The sequence below is a fragment of the Rhinolophus sinicus genome, linkage group LG14, assembly GCF_036562045.2.
Source record: "Rhinolophus sinicus isolate RSC01 linkage group LG14, ASM3656204v1, whole genome shotgun sequence".
In the NCBI taxonomy this organism is placed as follows: Eukaryota; Metazoa; Chordata; class Mammalia; order Chiroptera; family Rhinolophidae; genus Rhinolophus; species Rhinolophus sinicus.
Window position 1 is genome coordinate 36,138,016 of NC_133763.1, and position 25,584 is coordinate 36,163,599.

The 25,584-nt window shown below is 38.1% G+C and overlaps 1 protein-coding gene across 2 annotated transcripts in view; it reads left to right on the forward strand.

The window, feature by feature from the left end:
- CDC14A (cell division cycle 14A) overlaps nucleotides 1–25,584 on the forward strand; it is a 135,026-nt gene that overhangs the window by 33,608 nt on the left and 75,834 nt on the right. For both annotated transcript variants that reach the window (XM_019747037.2, XM_074318476.1), the window contains exon 5: nucleotides 23,557–23,636. In XM_019747037.2, coding sequence (XP_019602596.2) covers nucleotides 23,557–23,636 — 80 coding nt within the window. The remainder of the gene's footprint in view (nucleotides 1–23,556; nucleotides 23,637–25,584) is intronic.

Here is a 25,584-nt window from a genome sequence, read left to right on the forward strand (position 1 = left end):
TTTTACCTCAGAGCTTTACATTTCTGGTTCCTTCTAGTGTTACCTCCTCAGAGAGACTTTCTCTCAAGTTTTTCTCTGCTCCCTCCACCTCAAGTCACCTTCTAGCCCTTTGCTGTCTTATTTTCTTGCAGCACTCTAGTTAAAATTATCTGATTCATTTATGTATTTACTTGCTTATTATCTCTTTCCTAGACTAGAGAGTTAGGGACGTTGTCTGTTTCATTCATTGCTGTGTCTAAGAGGCGATAAAATATTTAACACAGTTTTAGACGCAGGCATTCACCAACTGGAAGCTGGCCACAGTGGAGCCTTCCGGCTGTGCTGAATCATGGGGAAGTCCAGGGTGGGGGTGTCCCAGGGAAGAGAGGAGGTGGCCAGTGTGGAGGGGGTGGGGTACTCCAGGCTATGAACTATGGAACTATTTCAGTATTGAACACTGAGCGTCAGTTTAGAACTGTGCCCAGCACATAGTAGGTACTCCATAAATATCTATTGAATGAATGAATAATGGAATGACAAAATATGAAAGAAAAAAGGAAGGTAACTTCATAGGAAAATTCTGAAAACAATTAAACATAAAATATAAAGTCTTGTTGACATCTGTCACCATACGTAGTTACAATCTTTTTTTCTTATGATGAGTTAACCATTTTTAAGTGTACAGTTCAGTGGTGTTAGGTACATTCATAATGTGCAGCTATCATATTATACCTTGCTTCTGAATGTGACATTTTATGGCAAACGTGCACCTGCAGAGTCAGGGCTTGGCTTGTGGTTTCTCCGTTAGATCATGACTTTCAGTGTCACAGAACCTTTTGTGTTTCGATTTCCTTATCTCTAAGTGGGAGAGAGCCTTTTTACGTTTTATCTCATAGAGTTGTCATGAGTGTCAAAAAGGAGATAAAATATGGACTGTCATGCTCAGTAGGAAATCCACAAACCTTTCTCTGTGGCTTATCCTAAAGCCAGAGCAGATGGAGCGCTATGGCCACTGGAGATCACAGCAGAAACACCGAACAGATGACAGGCACATGTTTCAGGGAAGACGCTCCTCATGAAGCAGCTCTTTATCCCTAAGCTGTGATGTCGTGCTCCTGGAGATGGAGGGCTCAGAGTTTAAGAAGAAACCAACTTTACCAGAAAGCTGTTTCCCTTGCAGGGTAATACTCGGTGCCATTTTAGTGTTAGGAGTTAGGATGCTTGGATCATCATAGCATCCCAAATACTCTCATAGGAGTTTGAAGAAGATGGCTTTAAGAAATTATAAGCATGAATTAATTTGGTTGTTGCCACATGCTTAAAGACCAGATCCTCACTAGTTACTGTATTGTTTTCAGTTCATACATCTTTGATAAAGAGGTCAAGGAGAATTTGGATCGGGCCATGGTGACTGAAGGGTTGGAAAATAATATGTATGAGAAGTTACAGTAAGTGTGATGGTCCAGCTTAGAAAATTCAGTTCAGAGTTAAAGAACTAAGAATTTTTATTTTTCGATTTGTGGAGGATGCTTAAACAGAGGTGGTAACCACACTGTATTTTTCTTAACCCACTTGTTAAGTCCTCATGTTCCTAAATAAGGGGTCTAATTATGGATTAACTGGGTTTGGCCTGAACCAGATGTCACGTCTGAATTAGAGATGACAAGGCTAAAGTTTGTAGACTTTCTAATCATCTCTGTGTCTGCTCTTTATCCTGTAGACTACACTTAAGGGCTTAGTAGTTACATTCTACCTCTAAGCCTACTACTAATTACAAGGAAGCCATTCTCTGTCTGGGGAAGTGGTTGACAGCAATGACTTCAGCAGAGCCACAGGCTCGGCCTTGAAGCCACTTGTTAGTTGTATGTCTTGAGCAAGTTATTGAACTCATCCACACTTCTGTTTTTTCATCTTTAAAACCGAATTCATAACACCCCGCCTAACATAGTTGTGGTGAGGACTGAAGGGGAGCTCATGCTGCTGAAGGTGTCGGGCATTGCTTGCCATTTTCAGCACTTAGGAAGGGCCGGTGGCTCCAGGCGGGGAAGTCATGTGGCCTTCCACAACATTTTCTGAGCCTTTGTGTTGCCTGCCCTGAAGAGCTGAAGGCTGCTCCCACTTTTGTCTGCTTGTCCTCCCTCCTTCCCACCCAGTTTTACACTGAAATCCTTCCTTGGCTCAGTGACACTCAGATGGTTGTTCATCTGATGATTTGTTAGGATAATTCATTGGAAGCTGTATGAGGATGAGGTTTTTTTTTGTTTTTTTTTCTTTCCTCCTAGTATGTGATTTACATTTTAAAGGAAGAACCTATCTAAACCAAATGAATTTCTCATTTTTGAGATATGTAGTTAAGCATTCATTAGTCCAGTAAGTATTTATTTAGCTCAGATGAGCTCTACCCAGCACTGTAGAGGGCTCTGGAAAATACAAAGAAAAAAAAAAAAGAAAGAAAAAGTAGGAGAAGGAGAAGAAGAAGAAGAAAAAATGGATACCTAGATTAAAATAGGGGACAGATGAGCAATAAATAATTGGGAAAAATATGCAATATGTACCAAATTTGGATAATTATTAATTCATTCAACAAGTGTTTTTCCAGCCCTTGTCATACATGAGGCTTTGTTCTAAGAGTTGGGGAATGACTCCCTGCCTTCTGGTGTGGGTGTTGGGGGACCAGGCTCAAACCTGGGGCGAGTGAGAGATCAAGGATGGCTAGCCCCAGCAGGCCAAGTTGGTGAGGGAATACGGACAGCAGGAAGAGCGTGGGGGGAAGGATACTTTTGTGGGAGGGGGGGAGTGGTATGTGGTTTGGGAAATGATTAAATATAGTTTAAATATCTAGTTTGCAAAAAAGATAATTTACTGAGTTTAATTTAAAAAATTTTTAATTCAATTTAAAAAGTGGCATAACCACAATATAGAGGAAAAGTAGGGAAAATTCCCTGCAATTACATCACTCTAAACCTGAACTACTTACTTACTTAGGTATAATTGCAATGTAGTTTTGTGAACCTTTTTTGACTTGCCTACATATATATGTTTTGCCTTTTTTGCTACCTAGATGACCAAATAATATTCCATTTAGAGGGCATACCATTGTTTGTTTAACATTTTAGATTTCTTTCAAAATTTTTCATGATGTGACAAGCAACTTTCTACATTATAAGTGTTTCTTTTTGTAGATTTTTTTGGTCTAGATTTTCAGAAGTGGGATTAATAGATTAAAAAAAAGCAGCATTCTTTTAGGCTCTTGGAGTATATCACCATATTTAAGCCAGTTTTCACTAAATTTGGCATTATGTGCAATCTCCACTGTCATATACCTTTGTATATTGGGTATAACCATTAAAGACTTAGAAATTTAGTTGGTGAAAATACCTCATTGTTTTACTATTCATTTTTTTTTTATTATCAATGAAGTTTATTCCTTTAGTTTTGTTTACAGGTTCATTAACTTTTTGAATAGTTTGTGTTTTTAAAATTTGTTTCCTGTGTTTGACTATTAAAAGTTGAAAAGTGACTATCAGTCTCTTTCCTTTAAAAAAACAAGTAATTTTTTTGCATCTAATTTCTATCAGTAGGTGCAGACCCCTAGAAATCACACCCATTAGTCCAAGTTTATGTAAGAAATTAGGAACTTTATGTACCTTAAATTCTGTTACTTATCAAAATGCTGTGTTAATTAGTACTTTCGTATACCTGAATATTAAGATGGTTAATTGGAACTGATGATAATGGACCTATTAATTATTCAATCTGAGTGGTCTACTGAATATACAAAAAAATTATATTCAGAACAGTATTGTTTAAAAGTTGTTAATGTGTGTGTGTGTGTGTGTGTGTGTGTGTGTGTGTGTGTTGAAACCATTGGAAAATGGTAAACCAGGCCAACTAACTCTGAATTATTTTTTGTTTTCATTGTTTGGACCAAGTATGTTAGTTTCCTTAATCTCTAACTCACAATTCATCTGTAAATTGCAATTTCAGACTGCTTTAAATTATCATTAAAAAAAACTATAGGTTAAACCAGTGTTATTTAAAATTGTAGGTAAAATTATCAAGGAAATGTTGGTTCAAAATAATAAAGGCAGTAATAAAGCGGATGTCAGCCACCAGTGTTCTGTCAACCTCTGTGGCTTCTTGGTAAATCTAACAGATAGCGTTTGCTTCTGCTTATAGAACTTGTGCAGAGGAAGGGAGGAGTGGCCTATGGCTGGGGCAGGGCAATTTCCTGTGTGCAGTTCCTTCCTTTTATGGCTTGATAGGCAAGAATGCTTTTGTGATATTGCCTGTAAATGCGCCAGACAGGCTTTTATTCATGTAGGCTTGTATTTTTGGTGGCTTTAAAATAGGTCAGGTTCCTGAAAACTATGCAGCATTTTTAATTTCAAACTCTTTGAATTTGGAAGTTCCGTTAGTCTTCTGCAGATGGATAGAGCAATATTATCTTTTATTCAAGTCTCCTTGCATGTTTCATTTAGCTGTGGGCTAGGGAAATAAGCTCAAGTTTTCTGAATAAAAGTTTTCTTGAATAAATCTTTTCAGTATTTTTTTTTTTTTCTATTCTCCTTTGGGCTTCCTGATAACAAGCTTCCACTGTACTGCAAAAACTCTCAGATTTATATACATCTACACACACTGTATTTAATACTATATATTTAAGTGCTGATATGCTGTGTATGCTTACAGCAGTTTACTCACACATACTTGAATCTTACTAGTAGCCTTGAAAAGATGTATATATTTTTTTAAATTTATTTTTCAATTACAGTTGACATACAATATTATTTTATATTAATTTCAGGTGTACAGCATAATTAGCAGTTAGACATTTATATGATTGATGAAGTGATCATCCCATTGGTCGAGTACCGACCTGGCACTATATGTGGTTATTACAATATTATTGACTATATTCCCTGTGCTGTACTTTATATCTCCATGACTATTTCGTAACTACCAATTTGTACTTCTTAATCACTTCACCTTTTTCCACCCATACCCCCAACCCTCTTTCCATCCAGCAACCATCAATATGTTTTCAGTATCTAAAAGTTTGTTTCTGTTTTGTTTGTTCTTGTATTTTGTCCTTTACATTCCACATATGAGTAAGATCAGATGGTATTTGTCTTTCTCTGTCTGACTTATTTCATTTACTATAATACCCTCTAGATCCATTCATGTTGTTGTAAATGGTAAGATTTCATTTTTTTTATAGCCAAGTAATATTCTGTTGTATATGTGTACTATATATATCCAGTCATCTGTTGATGGATACTTAGGTTCCTTCCATATCTTGGCTATTGTAAACAGCGCTGCAGTGAACATGGATGGGGTGCATATATCTTTTCTAATTAGTGTTTTGAATTTCTTCGAATAAATATCCAGAAGTGGAATTGCTGGGTCATAAGTTATTTCTATTTTTAATTTTTCGAGGAAACTCTAAACTGTTTTCCATAGTGGCTGCAGCAATTTGCAATCCCACCAACAGTGCACGAGGGTTCCCTTTTCTCTACATCCTCGCCAACACTTGTTTTTTGATTTATTAGCGATAGCAATTCTGAGAGGTATGAGATGATATCTCATTGTGGTTTTAATTTGTGTTTCTCTGATGATTAGTGACGTTGAGCACCTTTTCACATGTCTATTGGCCATGTGTATGTCGTCTTTGGAGAAATGTCTATTCAGATTCTCTGCCCATTTTTAATTGAGTTGCTTGATGTTTTTAATTGCTTTGGTATGATTTTTTTTAAATTTTGGATATTGACCCCTTATCAGATGTATCATTAGAGAATATATTCTCCCATTCAGTAGGCTGTCTTTTCATTTTGTTGTTGGTTTCCTTTGCTGTGCAAAAACTTTTTAGTTTGATGTAGTCCCATTTGTTTTTTTTTTCCTTTTGTTTCCCTTGCCAAGGAGATATGTCAGAAAAAAATATTACTTAGAGCAATGTCAGAGTTTACTGCCTATGTTTTCTTGTAGGAGTTTATGGTTTCGGGTTTTACATTTAAGTCGCTAACCCATTTTGAGTTTCTTCTTGTATATGGTGTAAGAAGGTGGTCCAGTTTCATTTTTTTTTTTTTTTTTTTTTGCATATATCCAGTTTTCCCAGAACTATTTATTGAGTAGACTGTGTTTACCCCACTGTATGTTCTTGCCTCCTTTGTCAGACATTAACTGACCATATAGGTGTGGGCTTATTTCTGGCCTCTCTATTCTGTTCCATTTTGTCTGCTTTTGGAATCAGGGTAATGGTGGTCTTTTAAAATGAGCTTGGGAGCCTTCCCTCCTCCTGAATTTTTTGGAATAGTTTGAGAAGAATAGGTGTTAATTCTTTTTTGCATGTTTGGTAAAATTCACCTGTGAACCCATCCGGTCCAAGACTTTTGCTTGTTGGGAGTTTTTTGATTACTGATTCGATTTTGTTAGTAGTAATCAGTCGATACAGGTTTTCTGTTTTTTCTTGACTCAGTCTTGGAAGATTGTATGTTTCTAGGAATTTATCCCTTTCTTCCAGATTGTCCAGTTTGTTGGCATATAATTGCTTGTAATATTTTCTTATAATCCTTTATATTTCTGTTGTGCTTGTTGTCACTTCTCTTTCACTTATGATTTTACTTATTTGGGTCCTCTTTTTTTTCTTGATGAATCTGGTTAAAGGTTTATCAATTTTGCTTATCTTTTCAAAGAACCAGCTCTTGGTTTCATTTATCTTTTATATCGTTTCTTTAGACTCTATTTCATTTATTTCCTCTCTAATCTTTATTATTTCCTTCTTACTACTTACTTTGGGCTTTGTTTGCTGTTCTTTTTCTAGTTTTTTTAAGTGTAAAGTTAGATTGTTTATTTGAGATTTTTTCTTGTTTTTTGAGGTAGGCTTGTATTGCTATGAATTTCCCTCTTAGGTCTGCTTTCGTAGATTTTGAGTCATTGTATTTTCATTTTCATTTGTTTCAAGGTGTCATTTGGTTTCCTCCTTGATCTCAGTGTTAACCAATTCATTGTTTAGTAGCATGTTATTTAGTCTCCATGTGTTTGTGTGTGTTTCTTGTACTTGAGTTCTAGTTTCATAGCATTGTGGTCAGAGAAGACACTTGATATGATTTCAACCTTCTTAAATTTATTGAGACTTATTTTGTGGCCTAACATGTGGTCTATCTTGGAAAGTGTTCTGTGTGCACTTGAAAATAATATATTTTGCTGCCTTGGGGTGACTTGCTTTAAAAATATCAACTAAATCTATCTGGCTTAGTATGTCATTTAAGGTTGCTATTTCCTTGTTGATTTTCTGTCTGGAAGATCTGTCCATTGGTGTTAATGAAGTGTTAAATCCCCTACTATGGCTGTATTATTATCAGTCTCTTCCTTTATGTTGGTCAATATTTGCTTTATGTATTTAGGTGCTTTTATGTTAGGTGCATAAATATTTACTAGAGTTATATACTCTAGTTGGATTGATCCCTTTATCATTATGTAATATCCTTTGTCTCTTATTATATATAACCTTTGTTTTAAAGTCTATTTTGTCTGATATATGTATTGCTACTCCAGCTTTTATTTCATTTTCATTATCATGAAATACCTTTCTCGATCCCTTTAATTTCAGTCTCTGTGTGTTTTCAATCTGAAATGGGTCTCTTGTAGACAGCATATGTAAGGGTCTTGTTTTCTTATCCATTCAGCCATGCTATGTCTTTTGATTGGGACATTTAATCCATTTACATTTAAAGTGCTTATTGATAGGAATATAGTTATTACCGTTTCATTATTCATATTTATGTTCTTTCTCCTCCTCCTTCCCTTCACCCCCTCCTCCTTCTTTTTAAAGAAATCCCTTTAACATTTCTTGTAATGTTGGCTTGATGGTGATGAATTCCTTTAGCTTTTTCAATTTTAATTGATAACCCTCCCGGGTAGAGTAGTCTTGGTTTGTAGGGCCTTACTTTTTATCACCTTGAATATTTTGTGCCAATCCCTTCTGGCCTACAAAGTTTCTGTTGAAAAATCAGCTGATAGTCTTACGGGAGCTGCCTTGTAAGTAACTAGCTGCTTTTCTGTTGCTGTTATTAAGAGTCTCTCTCTTTGTATTTCATCTTTGCCATTTTAATTATGATGTGTCTTGGTGTGGGCCTATTTGGATTCATCTTGTTTGGAACTCTCTGTGCTTCCTAGACTTGTATGTCTGTTTCCTTCACCAGGTTAGGAAACTTTTCAGTCATTGTTTCTTCAGATAGGTTCTTAATCCCTCGCTGTCTCTCTTTTCCTTCTGTGGCCCCTGTGATGCTAATGTTGTTACACTTGATGTTGTCCCAGAGGTCCCTTAAACTATCCTCATTTTTTTTAAATTCTTTTTTCTCTTTGCTGTTCCGATTCAGTGTTTTCTGCTTCTTTGTTTTCTAAATCTCTGATTCGATACTCTGCTTCATCTGATCTGCTATTGATTCCTTCTAGGGTATTCTTCATTTCAGTTATTGTATTCTTCATTTCTGACTGGTTTTTTTTTTTTATGGTTTCTATGTCTTTTTTTATGCTTGCTATCTCTTCGTTTAAGTTCTCACTAAGTTCATCTGTTCTTCCCCTAAGTTCATTGACTATCCTTATAACCAGTGTTTTGGACTCTATATCTGGTAGGTTACTTACCTCCATTTCATATATTTATTTTTCTGGAATTTTTCCTGTTCTTTCAATTGGGGTATGTTCCTTTGTTTCCTCTTATTGGCTGCCTCTCTGTCTTTGTTTCTATGTATTAGGTAGATGTGCTGTATCTCCCAGTCTTGGCTGGGTGGCCTTATGTAGTAAGTGCCCTGTGGGGCCCAGTGGCACAGTCTCCATGGTCACTTGCGCTGGGTGTTCCATGAGTGTCCCTTGTGTTGGTTGTGTGTGTCCTCCTGTTACAGTTGAGGCCAAATAGCTGTTGGCATATCAGAGGGTGGGACTGATGACTCTCAGGCTGACTGGCTGTGAGTATAGGCCATGCCCACAGTGTATGAGCTGCTGTGTGTGGGCTGATCCTGTGGAGTGGGATTTGCTCCAGTGGGTGTGTGTGCCTGTTGAGACCACTTTGGGTGTGTCGGCTTATGGGGCTAATTGGGAAGTGTTCTGTTGTCTCTGGAAGCCAGCCTCTGCCTGTGTTCGTTGTGGGGCCCCTTTGAAGGGGCTCCTGTGCAGGCCTAGGTCAGCCACTGCCTGTGACTGGCCCACACTACCTGGTAGAAGCTACAGAGTTATCTGTAGTTAGTCTCTGCTTGTTCTGGACCTGGAGGCAAGTGGGAGAGGTCACGCTGTGAACCAAACCTGACTGCCACCAGTACCATGCCTGGGGTAGATCAGCAAAAGGCCCATGGCACCCTAAGGCCTGAAGCCACTTACTGGCTACTGGTAAAACTCTGCTGCTGAAAGAGCCTCAGGCGGTACACGATTTGGATGACACTGGGTTTCAGGGAGTTACCTGGGTAGGGGGAGTGATGTTCATGAAGGCAATGCAGATTCAGGTTTGGTGCTGTGTTGAGTCTGGGGCCACTCACAGATGTCTCAGGGCACACTGAGGCCAGCTGCCACCCTCCTTGGGCCTACAGACTCCCAAGATTTGTCCAAGAAAGACTGTTGCTTCGGCCGGGGCAGGTGCCCACCACTGAAGGTGTCTCTGATGACGTGCTAGCTGAGATCTTTTGATTGCTGTTGAAAACGCTTCCTGCCATGCATGGGGTGGGGCTGGTTGCTCAGTCACCAAAAGTATCTTGGGTGGTGTGAAAATGGGGTGGGGCATGGTCCCAGGGAGTCACCAGGGTGAATTGAGCATAGTTCACCAGGCCAATGCAGATTCAGATTTGGCCGTGTTGGGGAGGGCTCAACACATTAAAGATGGCACCTGCCTGTAGGCTGCACGGGAGAAGGCTTCTATACAGGGAACATGGCTACCACCCCTCCAGTCCTCTTCCTGTGGCCACACAACTCAGTCTTTCCATGTATGTCTCTGATACCTCCTGAGTCACCATCCCTCCGCTGGAGCCGAGGGTGAGTGCTTGCAAGTGAGTGAGTCTTTGTGTGACCACTTTAAGAGGACGTCTGGGTTTCTAGCTTTCTTCTGTCTCACCAGGATAGGTGGAATCCCCTTGAATTTTCACTCAGATTTTGTGGCAACTCCTCTTTTTGGCCTTGTAACCCTGGGCTGGGGAGCCCTCACTCTTCAGGAGGGACTCGGGCCCCTCACTCGTCAAGAGGGACCTCTGCAGCCAAGGTCTCTCCTGATTATTGACCACCACACGCAGGTGTGGGGTGAGCTCATTTGCATCTCTGCCCCTCCTACCAGCCTTGATGTGGCCTCTTCTTTATAGCCTTAGTTGTGGGACTTCTGTTCAGCTAGTCTTCAGATGGTTCTCCAGGTTGATTATTCTATAATTTAGCTGTAAGTTTAATGTCCTCATGGGAGGAGACAAGCACAGCGTTTATCTACCCTGCCATTTTGCTCCTCAATCCTGCACCAAATCTTTTTTATCCAATCATCTATTGATGGGCACTTAGGTTGCTTCCATTATCTTGGCTATTATAAATAAGGCTGTAATGAACATAGGGGTGCATGTATCTTTTCGAATTAGAGTTTTGGTTTCTTCAGATAAGTACCCAGAAATGGAATTGCTGGGTCATCAGGTAGTTCTATTTTTAATTTTTTGAGGAACTTCCATACTGTTTTCCATAGTGGCTAAACCAATTTACAATCCTACCAACACTGTACCAGGGTTTCCTTTTCTCCACATCCTCACCAAAGAGACACATACTTATTTATGTAAAAGCTTGTGTCCATTTGTTTTATTTATTTGCTTGTTTATTATCTATCCCTTTGACTTTGTTTTCTTCCCCATAACAGCCCCAGCATCTAGAACAGTGTCTCAAACATCCTAGGTGCTCAATAAATATTTATGACATGAATGACTGAATGTTTGATAAATAAACATTAATAACATTGATAAATGAAGTTATCTTCTACAATTCTTGAAAGTTTAATATGGAGTAATTTAAAAGGTGAATTGCTTAAAAATAAATTATGAAGTCAGTACTAATTGTAAAAATAGCAGCAAGAATCACAGTGTTTTAAGGCATTATTAATAATTTATTTTTTTAAAGTTACTGAGTAAAACAAGATATTTTATATAGCTCTAAAATTTTAGGACTGAAATGAGCTTTTAATATATACAAACATTTGAAATCAGTGTTACGGATGATAGTCTTAATTTTTGCTCCAGCATTATTTCTGTTTTTCTCAATCCTTATTTTATGTATAAGTAATTGCTAATGAATGTCAATAATTTTTAACAGTGGTGTTTGCAATCTCAGGATAGTTTTTAGTAAGAAGTAATCCAAAAACTCAAAGAAGAATACAGGAAAAATTATTAATCAGGATTGAATCTTTAAAATTTTTAACTGTATGCCTTTTTTATGGAAAAAAAATTAGAAAAGAGGTGATCAAAGCCCTGAAGCTCTTATCCATAATCAGAGTGTGACTTGAAATGTATTTGCAATGCTGGACGTGATTGGCCCATCTGGATTAGTCTGTAATTAACATGTCATATACATATCTGCCTGGGCCTCCCCTGGCATTTACATGAGTGTGAGCCATTGCTGTTCAATTTTATACAAATGTCTGGACAGAACAGGCTCACATTAGTGCAAAGCTACAGAATTCCTAATTAATGAGACATTTACTAGAATATATGTAGAAATTGGAGGTAATATTTCCAAGTTTTATGCCAAATGAAGTTGTTTAGCTGGCCAGTGACTTCCACCAGGGTCAAATTTGATATTGAATGCATTTGATTGTGTTTATTGTTTTCTCTTACTTTAGAAATAAATGTATGTTAATTTAAAAAATAGATTCACTTTTGCAGAACCACTGAAGAACCTCTACAAGAAACTCACTTCGGGAAAACCTTACTCCTGTCCTGAGAAAGTCCAGCTTTCTCATTTATTCATCTTACTAGGAAATAGGAAATTGTAAAAATAATAGCAAGAATCACAGTGTTTTGAGGCATTATTAATAATTTATTTTGTTAAAGTTACTAAGTAAATCAAGATATTTTATATAGCTCCCCTCTTCTGTCTCTGGTTCATCTGTTCATCCTGACATTGAACAAATAATTATGGATCGGCTGTGCCAGATACTCTTCTAGGCTCTAAGGATATAATGATGGACAAGAAAGCTAAAATCCCTGTCCTCGTAGAACTTATATTCTGCTGGGGCAGACAAATGAAAGGTCAGTGGTAGTGGCTACGTGGTGATGCGGCAGTGACTGGCTGGTTAATGGAAGTTCAGAGAACCCCTTTTTGAGGTGATGACTGTTAAGCTGATAAAGAGGAATAACATTCTAGGCAGGGGTAATAGCATGTAGAAAAGCTTTAAGGTGGGAATGAACTTGGTGTGATTGAGGAACCAAGAGAAAGTTGATGTGGCTGGAACACAGAACGTGAAGAGGCTAAAGTAGGTGATGAGTTCTGAGGTCTTTGCCAGAGCTTGTACGTGAGAGGAAGAGTTTGGATTTTATTCTCCATAAAATGAGAAGCTGTTAGAGAGTTGAAATGATCTGATTTGCGCTTAAAAGACTTTTAAAACTCATCTTTTAGAACTCTACGCAAAGCTCTCCATGGTATAGTTACCTCCATGTTTCAAATTTCTCTTAAGCTATTGTGCCATAATGGTCCAGTTTTTTACATGTCTACCTTCCCTATCGTCTTCATTTTTATATCTCTAAAATAATCCAGGGCCTGGAAGTAGACACGTGAATGAAGAGGTGGATTTGTCACATGCTTTGTCAAGGACATTGGCAAAGCCTGTTGCTGTGTCCTTGGCATTTCATTGAGAATGTAGACCCCTTTTCTTATGTCAACTATCTCTTCAAATCAGGGGAATAATATGTATTTGTAGTTCTGTGATATAATTCAGGTATTTGGCCTTCTGACTTCTATAAGAGTAACACTTATAAAGTGATTCTCTACCATAATTAAGTATCAGAAATACCCATTGGCCAGACCTCTCATATCTGATGAATCAGAAGCTCAGCAGGAGAGAAGCCAGAATATCTATATCTTAAAACAGCTTTAATGGTTTTCTGAGTATAATCTGAAGTTGGGATCCCCTGGCTTGGGAGCTGTGAAGTAAAATACCAGGGATGCTTCATGAAGTGAGAAACATACTTGCCTTGATGTTGGTATTATCCATGGGGCCTCCGACCAGTAACTCCACTTTAGGAAGAAATGAATCACTTGTTGTAGAACTGTGGAGAATTCTCTGCTTAACTCCATCTTTTTCTTCCTTCCTCCTCTTCCTCTTTTTCTTTACTATAAGTAACTCTGCAATGTGAGTCTTGCTGCTGATCAAAAGTTGGGGGTGAGAAATTGCTGACCAGGCATGAAGAGGGCTGTTTTCTGGAAGTTGTGATGTCTGCTTACATTAGTGAGCCGGAAGGGGAGAGAAATTCCCAGTAGCTACAGGGAAGGCAATGAACTTCCCGTGTGTTCTATGTAGTGGGTCTGTATGCAATACATCTGCTGGCTGGATTTACGTTACTTTTATTTAGGCTGAAGTCACCTTAACTTGTTATAGTTCTACTCTGTGAAATTAGTAAACCGAAGTATTTAGGGAACATGGTTACTTCTTAAAAAATGTATATAGGGGGAGCATTTGAGATCTTGCTTCCTGGGATATGTCATCAGTTTGGCTCACATAAACTCATAAAAATTTAGGCAAACAGTATACACACTTAAGAATGATTAATTTTATTATGTTCTTGAAGGGCCATTCTGTCATATGGCACATATTTGAACAGTTTGGGCTAACACATAGTAAAATTGCCACAGAATCCTTTCTGCAAACACTTGACCGATATACAAAGCTCTTGTTTCTCCTGCTTTCTCTAAGCAACAACTCTTTGTAAATACTGGAAGGGAACAACCAGTTCCTTGTTTGTGTTCATTGTTGGTTTTTTATTCTTGAGTCAATTCAAAGAATAGTAGCCTACAAGTTACCATGAGATTCTAGATCTGAGGTTTAGTTCACATGCTGTGTGGCTTCTGTCTTAGAAGTTTGGATAACATCTCACCTACATAGTCCTTCAGTTTGAAAAGGAATAAGATGCCCCCCCCTTTGGTTCCTCAGGTACATGCTCTAGTTACTAAAATGAATACAATGGATTGTCTGGTCCACCTCCTCCCCTCCTCCTAGGAGATCTTAGACTGCTATAATTTGTCGTAAGTCCATGGGAAGCAAGCCAAAGCCACATTTTGTTCTTACTGCTCTCCCAACCCAGTTGAGTTCCATCCCGGGCAAATTTGTCAGTCTTTCTCCTACGTATGTCCAGAAAGTTTTTTCTCTTGTTCACATTTCTTCTCAATTATTTCCCTCTAGTTACATCAAGAAAATCTTTCTCCTCTCATATTTGCCCTGCCTCCAATTGCCTCAGATTTGGAATCAGTCCTAATCAAAATGCCAAATACTGAGGAAAGCAATGCATTTTAAAGTGGACTTAGATATAATAAAGTACCAAGCAAAACATTTGAAATAATTCAGGGTTCACTTTAGAGTCATTATCAACATATTCATTGATTTCCTCATGTTTTCCTAATCTGGCCTTTCCTCGAGTATTATCATTGAGTGAAGATAATATTTTTTTTTTGGGGGGGGAGTGCTTTTATTTTCTTTTTTAAATTAAATTTATTGGGGTAACGTGGTTAATTATGTTATATAAGTTTCAGGTGTACAATTCTATAATATATCGTCTATATATTGCACTGTGTGTGTTTACCACCCGAAGCCTAGCCCCTTCTATCACCATATATTTGAACCCCTTTACTCTCTTCATCCTCCTCCCACTTGAGGGAAGATAATTTAAAAAGCAGACACACTTATTTAAATTAATTATTTAGTTTTTGAAATAATGTTTTCTATTACATTTTATTTTAGGTATATGATTTTAATGATAATACGGGATATATTATATTTGGACTTGCCTAGGAAATTAAGAACTATAGGATTTTATCTTTGGGAAATCATTTCTAGATATCTAAATATTAGCCTTTATAAATAAGCTTTTGGAATATATTTCATTTGCAAGGTAAAGGACTTTAGTAATAATTGGTAATAAGTGTTAAGAGGATTTAAACACCGATTCTCATTCTAATATAGAAAATCTATCAACTAGGTCTTCATCATAAATGAAGTTATGTTCTTTGCCTTCTAAGCTTGATCAAATTCAGTCCTTGGTTTAAAGAACACACTCTTCTCTCTCTCTCTTTTCACTTTCTAAATTTGGAATGTTTTATGAAATAAAAGTCATACTATAACTGGAAATAAGCAGTGAAACTTAGCACAAGGAGTTTTTAACATGAAACCATTCCATTTGAGGGTATGTATTACTCAAGCAATATTATGGAGTGAGTCTGTTTTTGTGTTTTATACAGAGACTGCCTTCTGACGACAAACGATAGATGACATACAGTTATGTTTACCTGTGCCTTGGACTATGCTTCTGTGAGACTAGGGACTGAGGTTTTCTTGGGAACAAATATTTTCTCCTTTTCCCCTTTAAGGGGTCCTTTTAGACTTTTATGTGCTGAGAACATTGGCTTAGTGTTTCCTTGGCTTGTTTCATAAGGGGCTGGGCTAGTTTAGTGAGATGCAACCAGCTTAGCATGCCTGTGTTGGAACATGAGCTGTCTTCAGGCAGGAAAAGCCTGTGTTACTGAGATGCTGCTAGCAAGAGATGTGTATTTGTCCTGGCTGTAGCTGTCAGTTCTGGAAGAACATCTTTTCACATTGACTATGAGAATTCTGGTTCCTATCCAATTAGATGGGAAAACACACATGGCTAATGTTGTCCGCAGTTCTCCTAAATGGCCCATCAAGGAGCTCCAACTGGTTTCACTCTAATTACACCCATGAGAGTGGTGGAGAGAGTATTTCTATACTAAAGTAATTCTCAGATAAATAGAATACAATCCACTGTACATCAAATCCTAAATTAAAATTAAAATGGAAAGAGGTGTCACATGAGAGTATTTCAGAGCAAAGATCACCTCAACCCAGTCGTCTCCAGACCTGGTTTTCATAAGGATGCCGGATGAGTAAGCATTTTCAGGGCAGAAATAATTGATGGAGATAGAGACCTGCCATCAGGCCTGCCTTACTTTCTTGTATAATCAGTGTTGCCTTCATGTTTGTTAAGTAGATGCATTGTCATATGCTTTGTAGACCTCATAATCTGTGGTTTATAATAGACTGAAAACTTGAAGAATAAGAAGAATGACTTACCTTCTTTTACAGTGTATTAAAGACTATTGGAAACAAGATGCATTTGTTCTTGTTCTGTTTTAATTAGACTATTCACTACAATAAATTTAAAATAGACTGAATAAAATACAGCTTGTTTTAAATATTCAGCTGCATGTTTGGTTTATAGTCAGACTTACCTATCTAATTTGCAAGTGATTGTTTAACACTGAATATTTTTATTTCTGTAGGCTATTAGAACAAAAGTAGAATAGTTGTACATTTGAGAAATGTTTGCCTTTTTCCTATTTTCTCTCTTTTTTTTAAGTTTTAAAGTTGAATACAGATATTGTTTTCTCAGTCACTGGTTATAATGGGAGGAAATGATTAAGAAGAAAAATGTTGCTAAAAATAATAAAATTAAACATTTTGTTTGTACTTGTGTATGACAATTCAGACTTAATGCTGTCCTCAGGAAAAAGCAGTTTATAAATTAAGTGACCTGACATTTAAGAAGTCTGAGAACCAAAGTCTTGGGAGCCAAGGAAGCGACTTTAAACATTTTATGTTTTAATTCTTTGCAGAGTTTCTCACCTCATACTTTGTGATTTTTTAAATAGATGTTCATTCAGTAGACTGCTGTGGTTCATTCTTTGCAGGTAACTGGTAATTGCTTGCTGTTCCTAAAAAACAAACCCAGCTTTGTCATCTTATTCTTTTGTTCAGGAGAAGTTCACATAGGGAAAAATAAATGAAATTCATTGCAGCATCAGTTCTTCTTTGGTACAGGTACTTTATTAAAGAGAGATGTGGGCTCTTCTGATATTTTGGGATCTTCTGATATTTTGACAGTGGATTTGATAAAATGGGCTAGTGCCTTGATTTTGTGGTTGTTGATACTAAGACACCACGACACTCAGGAGGCTCTTTGAGGAGGCAGAACTGACAGTAGGGTCAATGTCTGTGCTCTAACATGAGAGGGTTGAACTGAATGATGGTCTGTGTGTTATGGTTTGGGTATATGGCAACCATGGGGTACATTTACAATCTCATATTTTCATGTTTGCATATTAGACAGGCTACAGGGCTAAGGTTTCAGAAATAATAACAGTTATGGGTCCATATTCACGTGGATATAGGGGGTCAAAAGGAAAAAAAAATATTTGGGACCAAAGTTTATCTCCTTTCTGTGGTGTCTTGCTATAGAAGAGCTATGTGCTAGATACAAATCTGAGTACTTAACATATATTGTTTAATTCATTTAATCTTCTCAACAGACTTATGAGGCAGTTACGGTTATTATTGCCACAGGTAAGGAAATGGAAGCAAAGAACTGATGTACTACAGCTCGTAAGTGCAAGAGCCTGAATTTGAACGCAGGTAGCTTGGCTGTGGACTCAGGGTACCTAACCACTACACTCTATCACCTACTCTCCAGATAGACGCTCTGCATTTAATGACTGTGTGACCATGTCATGCTTGTTCTCACATAAAGTACCCGCTTTCTAGCCACTATGTGTTCATATCATAGTCAAACATTTTTGGAGTGTGTGCTATGCATCAGACACAGTGTTGAGTCCTGCAGATGTGGAAGAGATAGAAATCCTGCTCTCAGACTTACAGCTTAGCCAAGGCGACAGACTATAAGAACCACAGAAACACGTGATGACAAACTGGGGTAAGAATTGGAAGGAGAAGAGCAGGGGACTTTGAGAACATGAGGGGCCTGATATCATCAGGTCGCCAAAGAAGGCTGCCCTGCCAAAGTGACTTAGAGCTGTGGTCCCAAGGAAGGGGAAGAGGTGGCCATCTAAATACTACCGGGATGCAAAGAAGGCTCGAATTCAGTCTGGTCACTTCATGGACCGTTCCTCTTTACAGCCCTGTTGACACTATCTTTAAGCTCCTTATCGAAGTTGCAGACTTTGCCTGTGTCCTTGGATGTGTGTAGGTTCCTGTGCAAATTGTGAGCAGCAAGTAAAAACCCACTGATCTATGAGGACTTTTCTGTTCTGCCTCTTGCCTCCTGCCTTCCATCAGGTGTTGGGAGTGGCTGAGTGGAGCTCTAGAACAGACACAGGGCAAGTGGGAGAGTGAAAGTCTGGGTCCAGTAATACGCCTTGATTCAAAATACTTCCTATAAGTGAATACAAATCATTTGAGTGAGAGCTTTTGTTTTTTAAATCGTTTCTTTCTTACTTTTTCTTTTAGCAAGCACATCGTTGAAGAATTGACTATGCCTAGTTTGATATTCTCATAAGACTGGGCTCAGAAAGTTAATTCCACTAGCTCCCCTGGGCATTACCACTAAAGTTGGAGTGACATATTTTTAAAATCTCATTCACTAATTAAACTGAGTTAACCCTCTAGGGAGGATGTACTCTGACTACTGTGGGGGAGGGGGAAATTCCCCTTTCCCTCCTCTGAATTCTTTTGGCTGGCCGGACAATCAAATCAACAAGAGGAAGATTTGACAAGAGAAAATCAAATTTAATCTTGTACACATGGGACCCCTGCAGATCAGAGGTTTGGAGACAGAAAGGGGGATTGAGGTGTGCAATACATGCTCAGCTAGGAATGAGGTAAGGTGCTCTGGGGACTTCAGAGGGTCACTGCAGGATGATAAGAAGAACAGACATTTTGTAAATTGACATTTGCCCTGCTCTATGGATAGGTCAAAAGAAGTTCCCTCTAATACTCTCATATGGGTGAGGCCCTTCATTCAAATTTGTCTATGTAGTTAAGAGGAAGGAGGGGAGAAGTTTCTCTTGAGCCTGAAGCTAAAATTGCCTTTAGCTCAAAGTCATCTGCCTACTACTGAGCAAATCTTGGAGTGGCTCATTCTGGACCCCTACAGTATCATACAGGTTTAAAGCAGTCACTTACTAAACATATATTTACCCAGCATCTCTCTGACAGGAGGCATTGTAAGGCGAATAAAGGTTTGGAAAACTTGGTTACCACACTCAAGGAGCTTTCTACTTTAGTATAAAGGAGAATAATCACAACAGAGCTGTGAGGGCCCATCAGGAAGTGGTTAGGAGCAGATATGGGAAAAGAGACTGCCTGACTCCACCTCACCATAGCAGTGTGACCAACTGGAGCAACTGGGTCTCAGCATTTCCTGTGTAAAGTAGAAATGGGGATAACAGCGGCACCTCCCGCAGGGTGATTGAAGATTAATGAGCCAAATTATGTAAAGTGCTTAGAATAATGCCTGGCACTGGTATGCACTATATAACTGTTTGATTTTAGTATCATAATTATCATGGTCCTTATCACTCTCAGAGTTGAATCTAAGAAGTAAGGGGAAAGGATTCAAAGCTGAAGAAGTAAGGTATCATGGAGGTGGTATTTGAGTTAGATCTAATGAAATAAGATTTAAATAGGCAGAGATGATGTGTAAGTATTCTGAAAAAAAACCTTAGATGCCAGAAGTTGTCACGTATGTTTAGGGAGTTGTGAGGAGTCCAGGCTAGTGGATGGGGTTTATTTAAGGAACAATGACAAATTCACCTGGAAAGGTAGGTTGGGACCTTACTGTGGTGAAGGGTTGGCAGCCTGGCTGGGCTTTTTGAGGAGGTTTTGATTTAGAAGTATGTGCAGATTAATTCTAAAAGGATTTTATTTAATTTCTAGGTTGGTTTGGTGTTTCTATAAAATTAGTCCAAACTTAATATTTGTTGAATTCTCAATGTGTGGTATACAGAAACACTTTAAAATTTTAAATTATGTAATTTAGTATTCATTTATGTGTAGACTCCATGCAAAGTTTTCCACTGATAGCAATGATATAAAACACTTTAGGAGAAATTGATGTAACTTAAAAGAGAATGTGTATTTAAAGAGAAATGGTAATACATGATGCTACATGTGGTGGCAGAAGTGGGAGAGTTGATGTATGATTAAGTTTTTGGAAATACTCACTTATTGGTAAACAATATATATTATGCTGGTTGCAGTACTATAATGTTAATTATGTCGTAAACTAGAAACCTCATAGTTATTGGAGATATACAAGTATATACGTATACTGGCTCTTTAAGAATCGTTTGTTAAGGAAATTGAGTATTTGGGTCCTTGGTACCTGGCATCAAACTTAATTAAGCAGAAAAAAGTTCACTATAATTGGTTGACTCCTAGTCAGTTAAAAACATGAAAGTATATGTCAAATGCTATTCTACTGAGAAAGTTTTTGAACTTCCTGGCAAGAGAAGAGCAGTTTTGTAAAAGTGATGCATATATTCACTATTCCAGGGATAAATTGGTATGGCACTCGGAGCACTATGCAAAGGGCTTTTGTTAAGTTTTAGCAATCAAACGTTTTGGAAGATTCTTACAGTTTGGTTTTATATATGCTGATATCTTGTGAGAAGAGTAGACAGTGTATTATTTTGTTTTTCCTGAGAAGAAGAAAAGGAAAGTCGAGATATTGAGGACATGCTTTGAAATTAATTTTATTCTGAGAATGGTTTTAGAAATATTAGAATATCTGGTAACAAATTTTTGATGCTAATTAGATAAAGATTTTGTTTTTAGAAAATATGCATTTAATATTTCATAACTACCGTATTGAGTTACTCCACATTAATAAAAAAACCAACAAATTAATCCATATCTGTACAAAATACAAGACATGTGGAGCTAGTAGGAAATATAAAGTAGAAAGTACTTCTTCACCCCCCTAGTCCTCCACCAGCCCTATTTCTCAGACACAACAACTGTCAACAGTTTGAAGTCACCTGATTTTAAATATCAAGTGTAATGGCATTTAGGAATTTGGAAGAGTAGAGATCTTTTTTTCCAGGTTTGTGCTTCTGTACCTGTGTTTATATTTTCAAGCAGATGTAACATGTACAGTTACTGTGGCTTCGAGTCAGATCTGTGTTGGAATTCTGACTTCACCCCAGAGCAGCAGTGGGAGTTTGGAAAGTTCCTTACTGTTCTGAACTTCAGATTCTTCAACAGCAAGGCTTAAATGTGCTTTCCTTTCAAGGTTTAATTAAGCCTCATCTGTATCTCTGCCTGTTTCTCTTTTTAATAGGAGACATAATATCTAAGAAGACCTGACATGAGAATCCATGACATATTTTCACCAGGAATTTGGTATTTTAATGGCCCCAGCATGCGTGCATTCTGCAATGCCCTCGTTTATTAGCACATTTCACCACTCTCCCACGTACCTATGATTAGGTTGTAAAAGGTCATTGCATTTACCTGCCCCTAGAGTCTTCCTGGAATTTAGATGGCCTCTGTTGGGTTTCACTTTGCACTTATTAATAATTTAGCACTGGGATAAAAATAAAAACAAAGACTCTCATCTTACAGTGTGAGGACATAGGTCATGTGTGCTAAGTCATGCAGGTAAGATGAGTAGCGAAACCCTGTGGGGCAGCCAGTGTAAAGAAATATTTCATGCAGGCTGTTGCCTCCCTCCTGCAGAATAACTGCATCCCAATGAAAGGGAATTAATGTAATTGCTCCTGAGGTGGGAAATGTATTTTTGCTTTTCAAAGGTTTTTGTATAAGCTTTAATTATCTAATCCAAACACAGAAGCTTTCTCCAAGCAGCTTTCCCTTTTAGCAGGCAAATACCACTGCATCTTTAGTCTTGACAATCACTGCATTATAACCAACTCTATTTATATTATATAACCTACCCATTAGAGTACTATGCAGTCCCGTTTTAATATTGGTTACCGAAAATGGTTTTAAACTAGGGTTGGCAACTTGAGATGTGATTCTCCGTTTGTATAGTCTGGGCCTCGTGTCTAGATTATTCTTTTATAGTGGTTTCATTTTCTGTGCTTTTTTTGCTTGATATTAAATTTACAGAGCACTGCTGTCTGCTTTATCAGACCTTCGTATTTACTTGTCAAATGAATATGGAGCGTCCTTATTAAACATACAAGTATTTTTTATGTATTTATTTTGTTTTCTTTCTTTAGAGAATTCAGAATTGAGATGTTTTCTAGTCCTGAAAAGTATTAATAATTATTAACACATACATGTAATATATTGCTAGTAGCGTAGCTTAAAGCTCAAAGAAAGACTGTAAGGAGAGGATAAAGCCTACTTTGTAAGAACTGAGACTGCCATTCTTGCCATTGAAATGCATAGGGTTTTGTGTTGGAACATACTAAGGAAATAATGTTATTCCAGGTAGAGGGGATTTGAGGAATCAAATTTGATTCAGACTATAGAGGAAAAGGATCAATGCTCTCAGCACAGAATTAAAACATTGAAAATGCACTTAGAATAGCACCAAACTCTTCCCATGGTTTGTATTGCTTTTCACAATCCAGGCCCTGTCTGGCTCTCCCACCCACCCCTGCCCTAACCACACGGATCTCCTCTCTGTCCAACTCACCAAGCGCTTTCCTGCCTCAAGGACCCTGGCTCCTACTCCTCCTTTCCCTTAGGTCTTCCCATGGCTCTACCCCTGCACATCTTATCACACATGACTTCCAGAGACCTCTCCCAACTGCCTTAGCGACTGCCTTAGCTTAAGCAACCCCTTTCTATTATCGTTCCAGAATCCTGTTTATTTTCTTTTCAGCACTTACCTTGGATGTTTGTTTTTGTTGTTAATTATTGTCCTTGCCTCACAAGAATATAAATTCTATTAAGAGAGGTACCAGTACCTGATAGAGTGCCTGGCACATACTATATAGTCAATAAGTTGACTAAATGGAAGTTGTTTACTGGTTTGAAGAGCTCCTTTTTGTTTATGTCTTTGTTTAAGATTAGTTTGTCATGCTGGAACCAGAGGTATCAAGAGACAAGCCAATATGTTCTCCAATACTCTTACCTGCTTGCATTTTCACTGTTTTGTTGTGATTTTATTGTGTGTTTAGAGAGCAACACAGACTTTCCTCAGAGCAGACAGAGAACACAGTAGCTCTCCCGTGGGTATTGCGCTCACCCTTAGATGTCTTTCAAAGTGCACCAGGCACTGAATTACCTCGTGGCAGATCTCCTCTGAAAGACAGCGAGGCCCATATTGGTCTTTGGTGAGCACACAGTACAATAATGGAAGTACAATTGTTCTGCTGCCAAACGGGAAAACCCTGCCATTGTATCTGTTCAATGTGCCTGTTCAGTGTGCCTTGTAACTCTTTATGGATCTGTCTTCTGTCTCTAAGCTCTTACTCATCCTTAAGCCAAAGGCTACAGGTCAGTTGCTGTCTAAAGACTAACATCATCACCATGGCAGTTGTACCTCAAAGTGGAATAAGTGAAATCCAAGTTTGGTGAATAATTAAATTAGTTGAGTGTCATCCTTGGGTGGTATTCTAAATGTTGCTATTTATTTGTCATAGGTAATCTATTTGAAGAAAACACCAGAAGAAGCTTACAGAGTACTGCTGTCTGGCTCCAATCCTCCCTATCTTCCATTCAGGTATAACTGCTTGTGAGACTTGGGCTGTAGCATTTTTTTTTTTTTTTTAAGGGGAACAGGACTTTATTGGGGAACAGTGTGTACTTCCAGGCCTTTTTTTTTTTTCGAAGTCAAGTTGTCCTTTCAGCTTTCGTTGTGGAGGGCGCAGCTCAGCTCCAGGTCCAGTTGCCGTTTTCTAGTTGCAGGGGGCACAGCCCACCATCCCTTGCGGAAGTCGAACCGGCAACCTTGTGGTTGAGAGAATGCGCTCCAACCAGCTGAACCATCTGGGAGCTCAGCGGCAGCTCAGCTCAAGGTGCCGTGTTCAATCTTAGTTACAGGGAGTGGAGCCCACCGTCCCTTGCGGGACTCCAGGAGTTGAACCGGCAACCTTGTGGTTGAGAGCCCACTGGCCCATGTGGGAATCGAACCGGAAGCCTTCGGCATTAGGAGCATGGAGCTCTAACCGCCTGAGCCACTGGGCCGGCCCCTGGGCTGTAGCATTTTGCTAGACCCTTAACTACTTTAGAATTGGATTCTTGTGTTTTTTTATTGTTTCAAGACTGTGACCAAGATGGAATGAAATGAGATGGTAGTTCATATTATTTCCTTTTTTCAGAATTTTTTTCTCCCTATTAGGTTGGTGCAAAAGTAATTGCAGTTTTTGCAATTATTTTTAACTTTGTAAACCGCAATTACTTTTGCACCAACCTTAATAGCAATAGTGGTCTTCTCCTTTTAGGAAATAATTTTTTTCCTTGAATCCTTCCTATATCTTGACAGTTGACGCACAAAGAGTGCCTTATTTATGAGCTAATAACCATGTCAAGATTTGTTACATATCAGTAATCAACATCATTCATTCATCCATTCATCCTTTCATTTCATGAGTGTTGATTGAACTCTGACCAAATGTCGGGGGCTGAGAATGTAGAATAAGACCCTCTAAGTATCTTCCCAGAAGAAATACTTAGTGAGGATTTTAAACCACCTGTTTAGCACACAAATCAAGCTTTCGTCCTGAGGAAGGCTGTCTTTTTATTACAGTGTTGGAAAAGAACATTTTGTAAGTATTACCTGAAGAAGGTCTTTTAAAATTTTGGGTAAACTTGAGCTTGTTTTAAAAGTAGAGGGGAACATACATCAAAACTCTCACAACAGTCATCTCTGATAGAGTTGTGAATGATTCTAATATTTTTGCCTTTTTTGCGTGTCCAAATCTACAAGCCTATGAATTCCTTATTATTTTTAACAATATCATAAATACTAACAATAGTGAAAGAAAGGAATGGGGAAGGCTGAGGAGAAGGGCTCTTTGCTTGTTGGTCTTGGTCTTCCTTACTCTCCTGTAAACTCACAGAGAGCAGGTCCTGCTACCTGACATTTAAAAGTGCTTTTAGTAAATATTTGAGTGAATAAATTAAGACTAAATCCCTTAAGGTTCAAGGGATTCTCACCTCTGTTTCTCAAACCACAAGAGGGAGCATTATTAGGCACAGGGTGGTGTCAAGGTGCAGAGAAGGAATGAGGAGACAATACCTAGTGTGCTCCATCTTCTCAGTGAAATCAAGGGGGAAAGTACATAGTGAGAAGAAAGTATCCCCAAGTAATCTAGAGTATGAGCTAATTAGCTATTGAAGAGCTAATAAAAAGCAACAGATTATTAAGCATGATTATATTTTAAGTAATTTGTTATCTGAGAACTAGAATTTTTTGAATAATTAAGATCAGAATGGAAGTAAAGATAGTAGGAAAATTGTTATTACTGAAAATAGAAATAAGTCATAACTATTACAATTGTAGCCCATTTTTCCAAATTGTTTTTATTTAAATATTTAAAAATATAAATACCTTAACATGGTTCAAGAATTTTTTAAATATGTAAGAAGGCTTACAGTGAAAACTCTCTTTCCCGCCATTGATCCTCATCTGTCTAGTCCTTTCTGGGTAACTTCTGTTATTAGTTTAT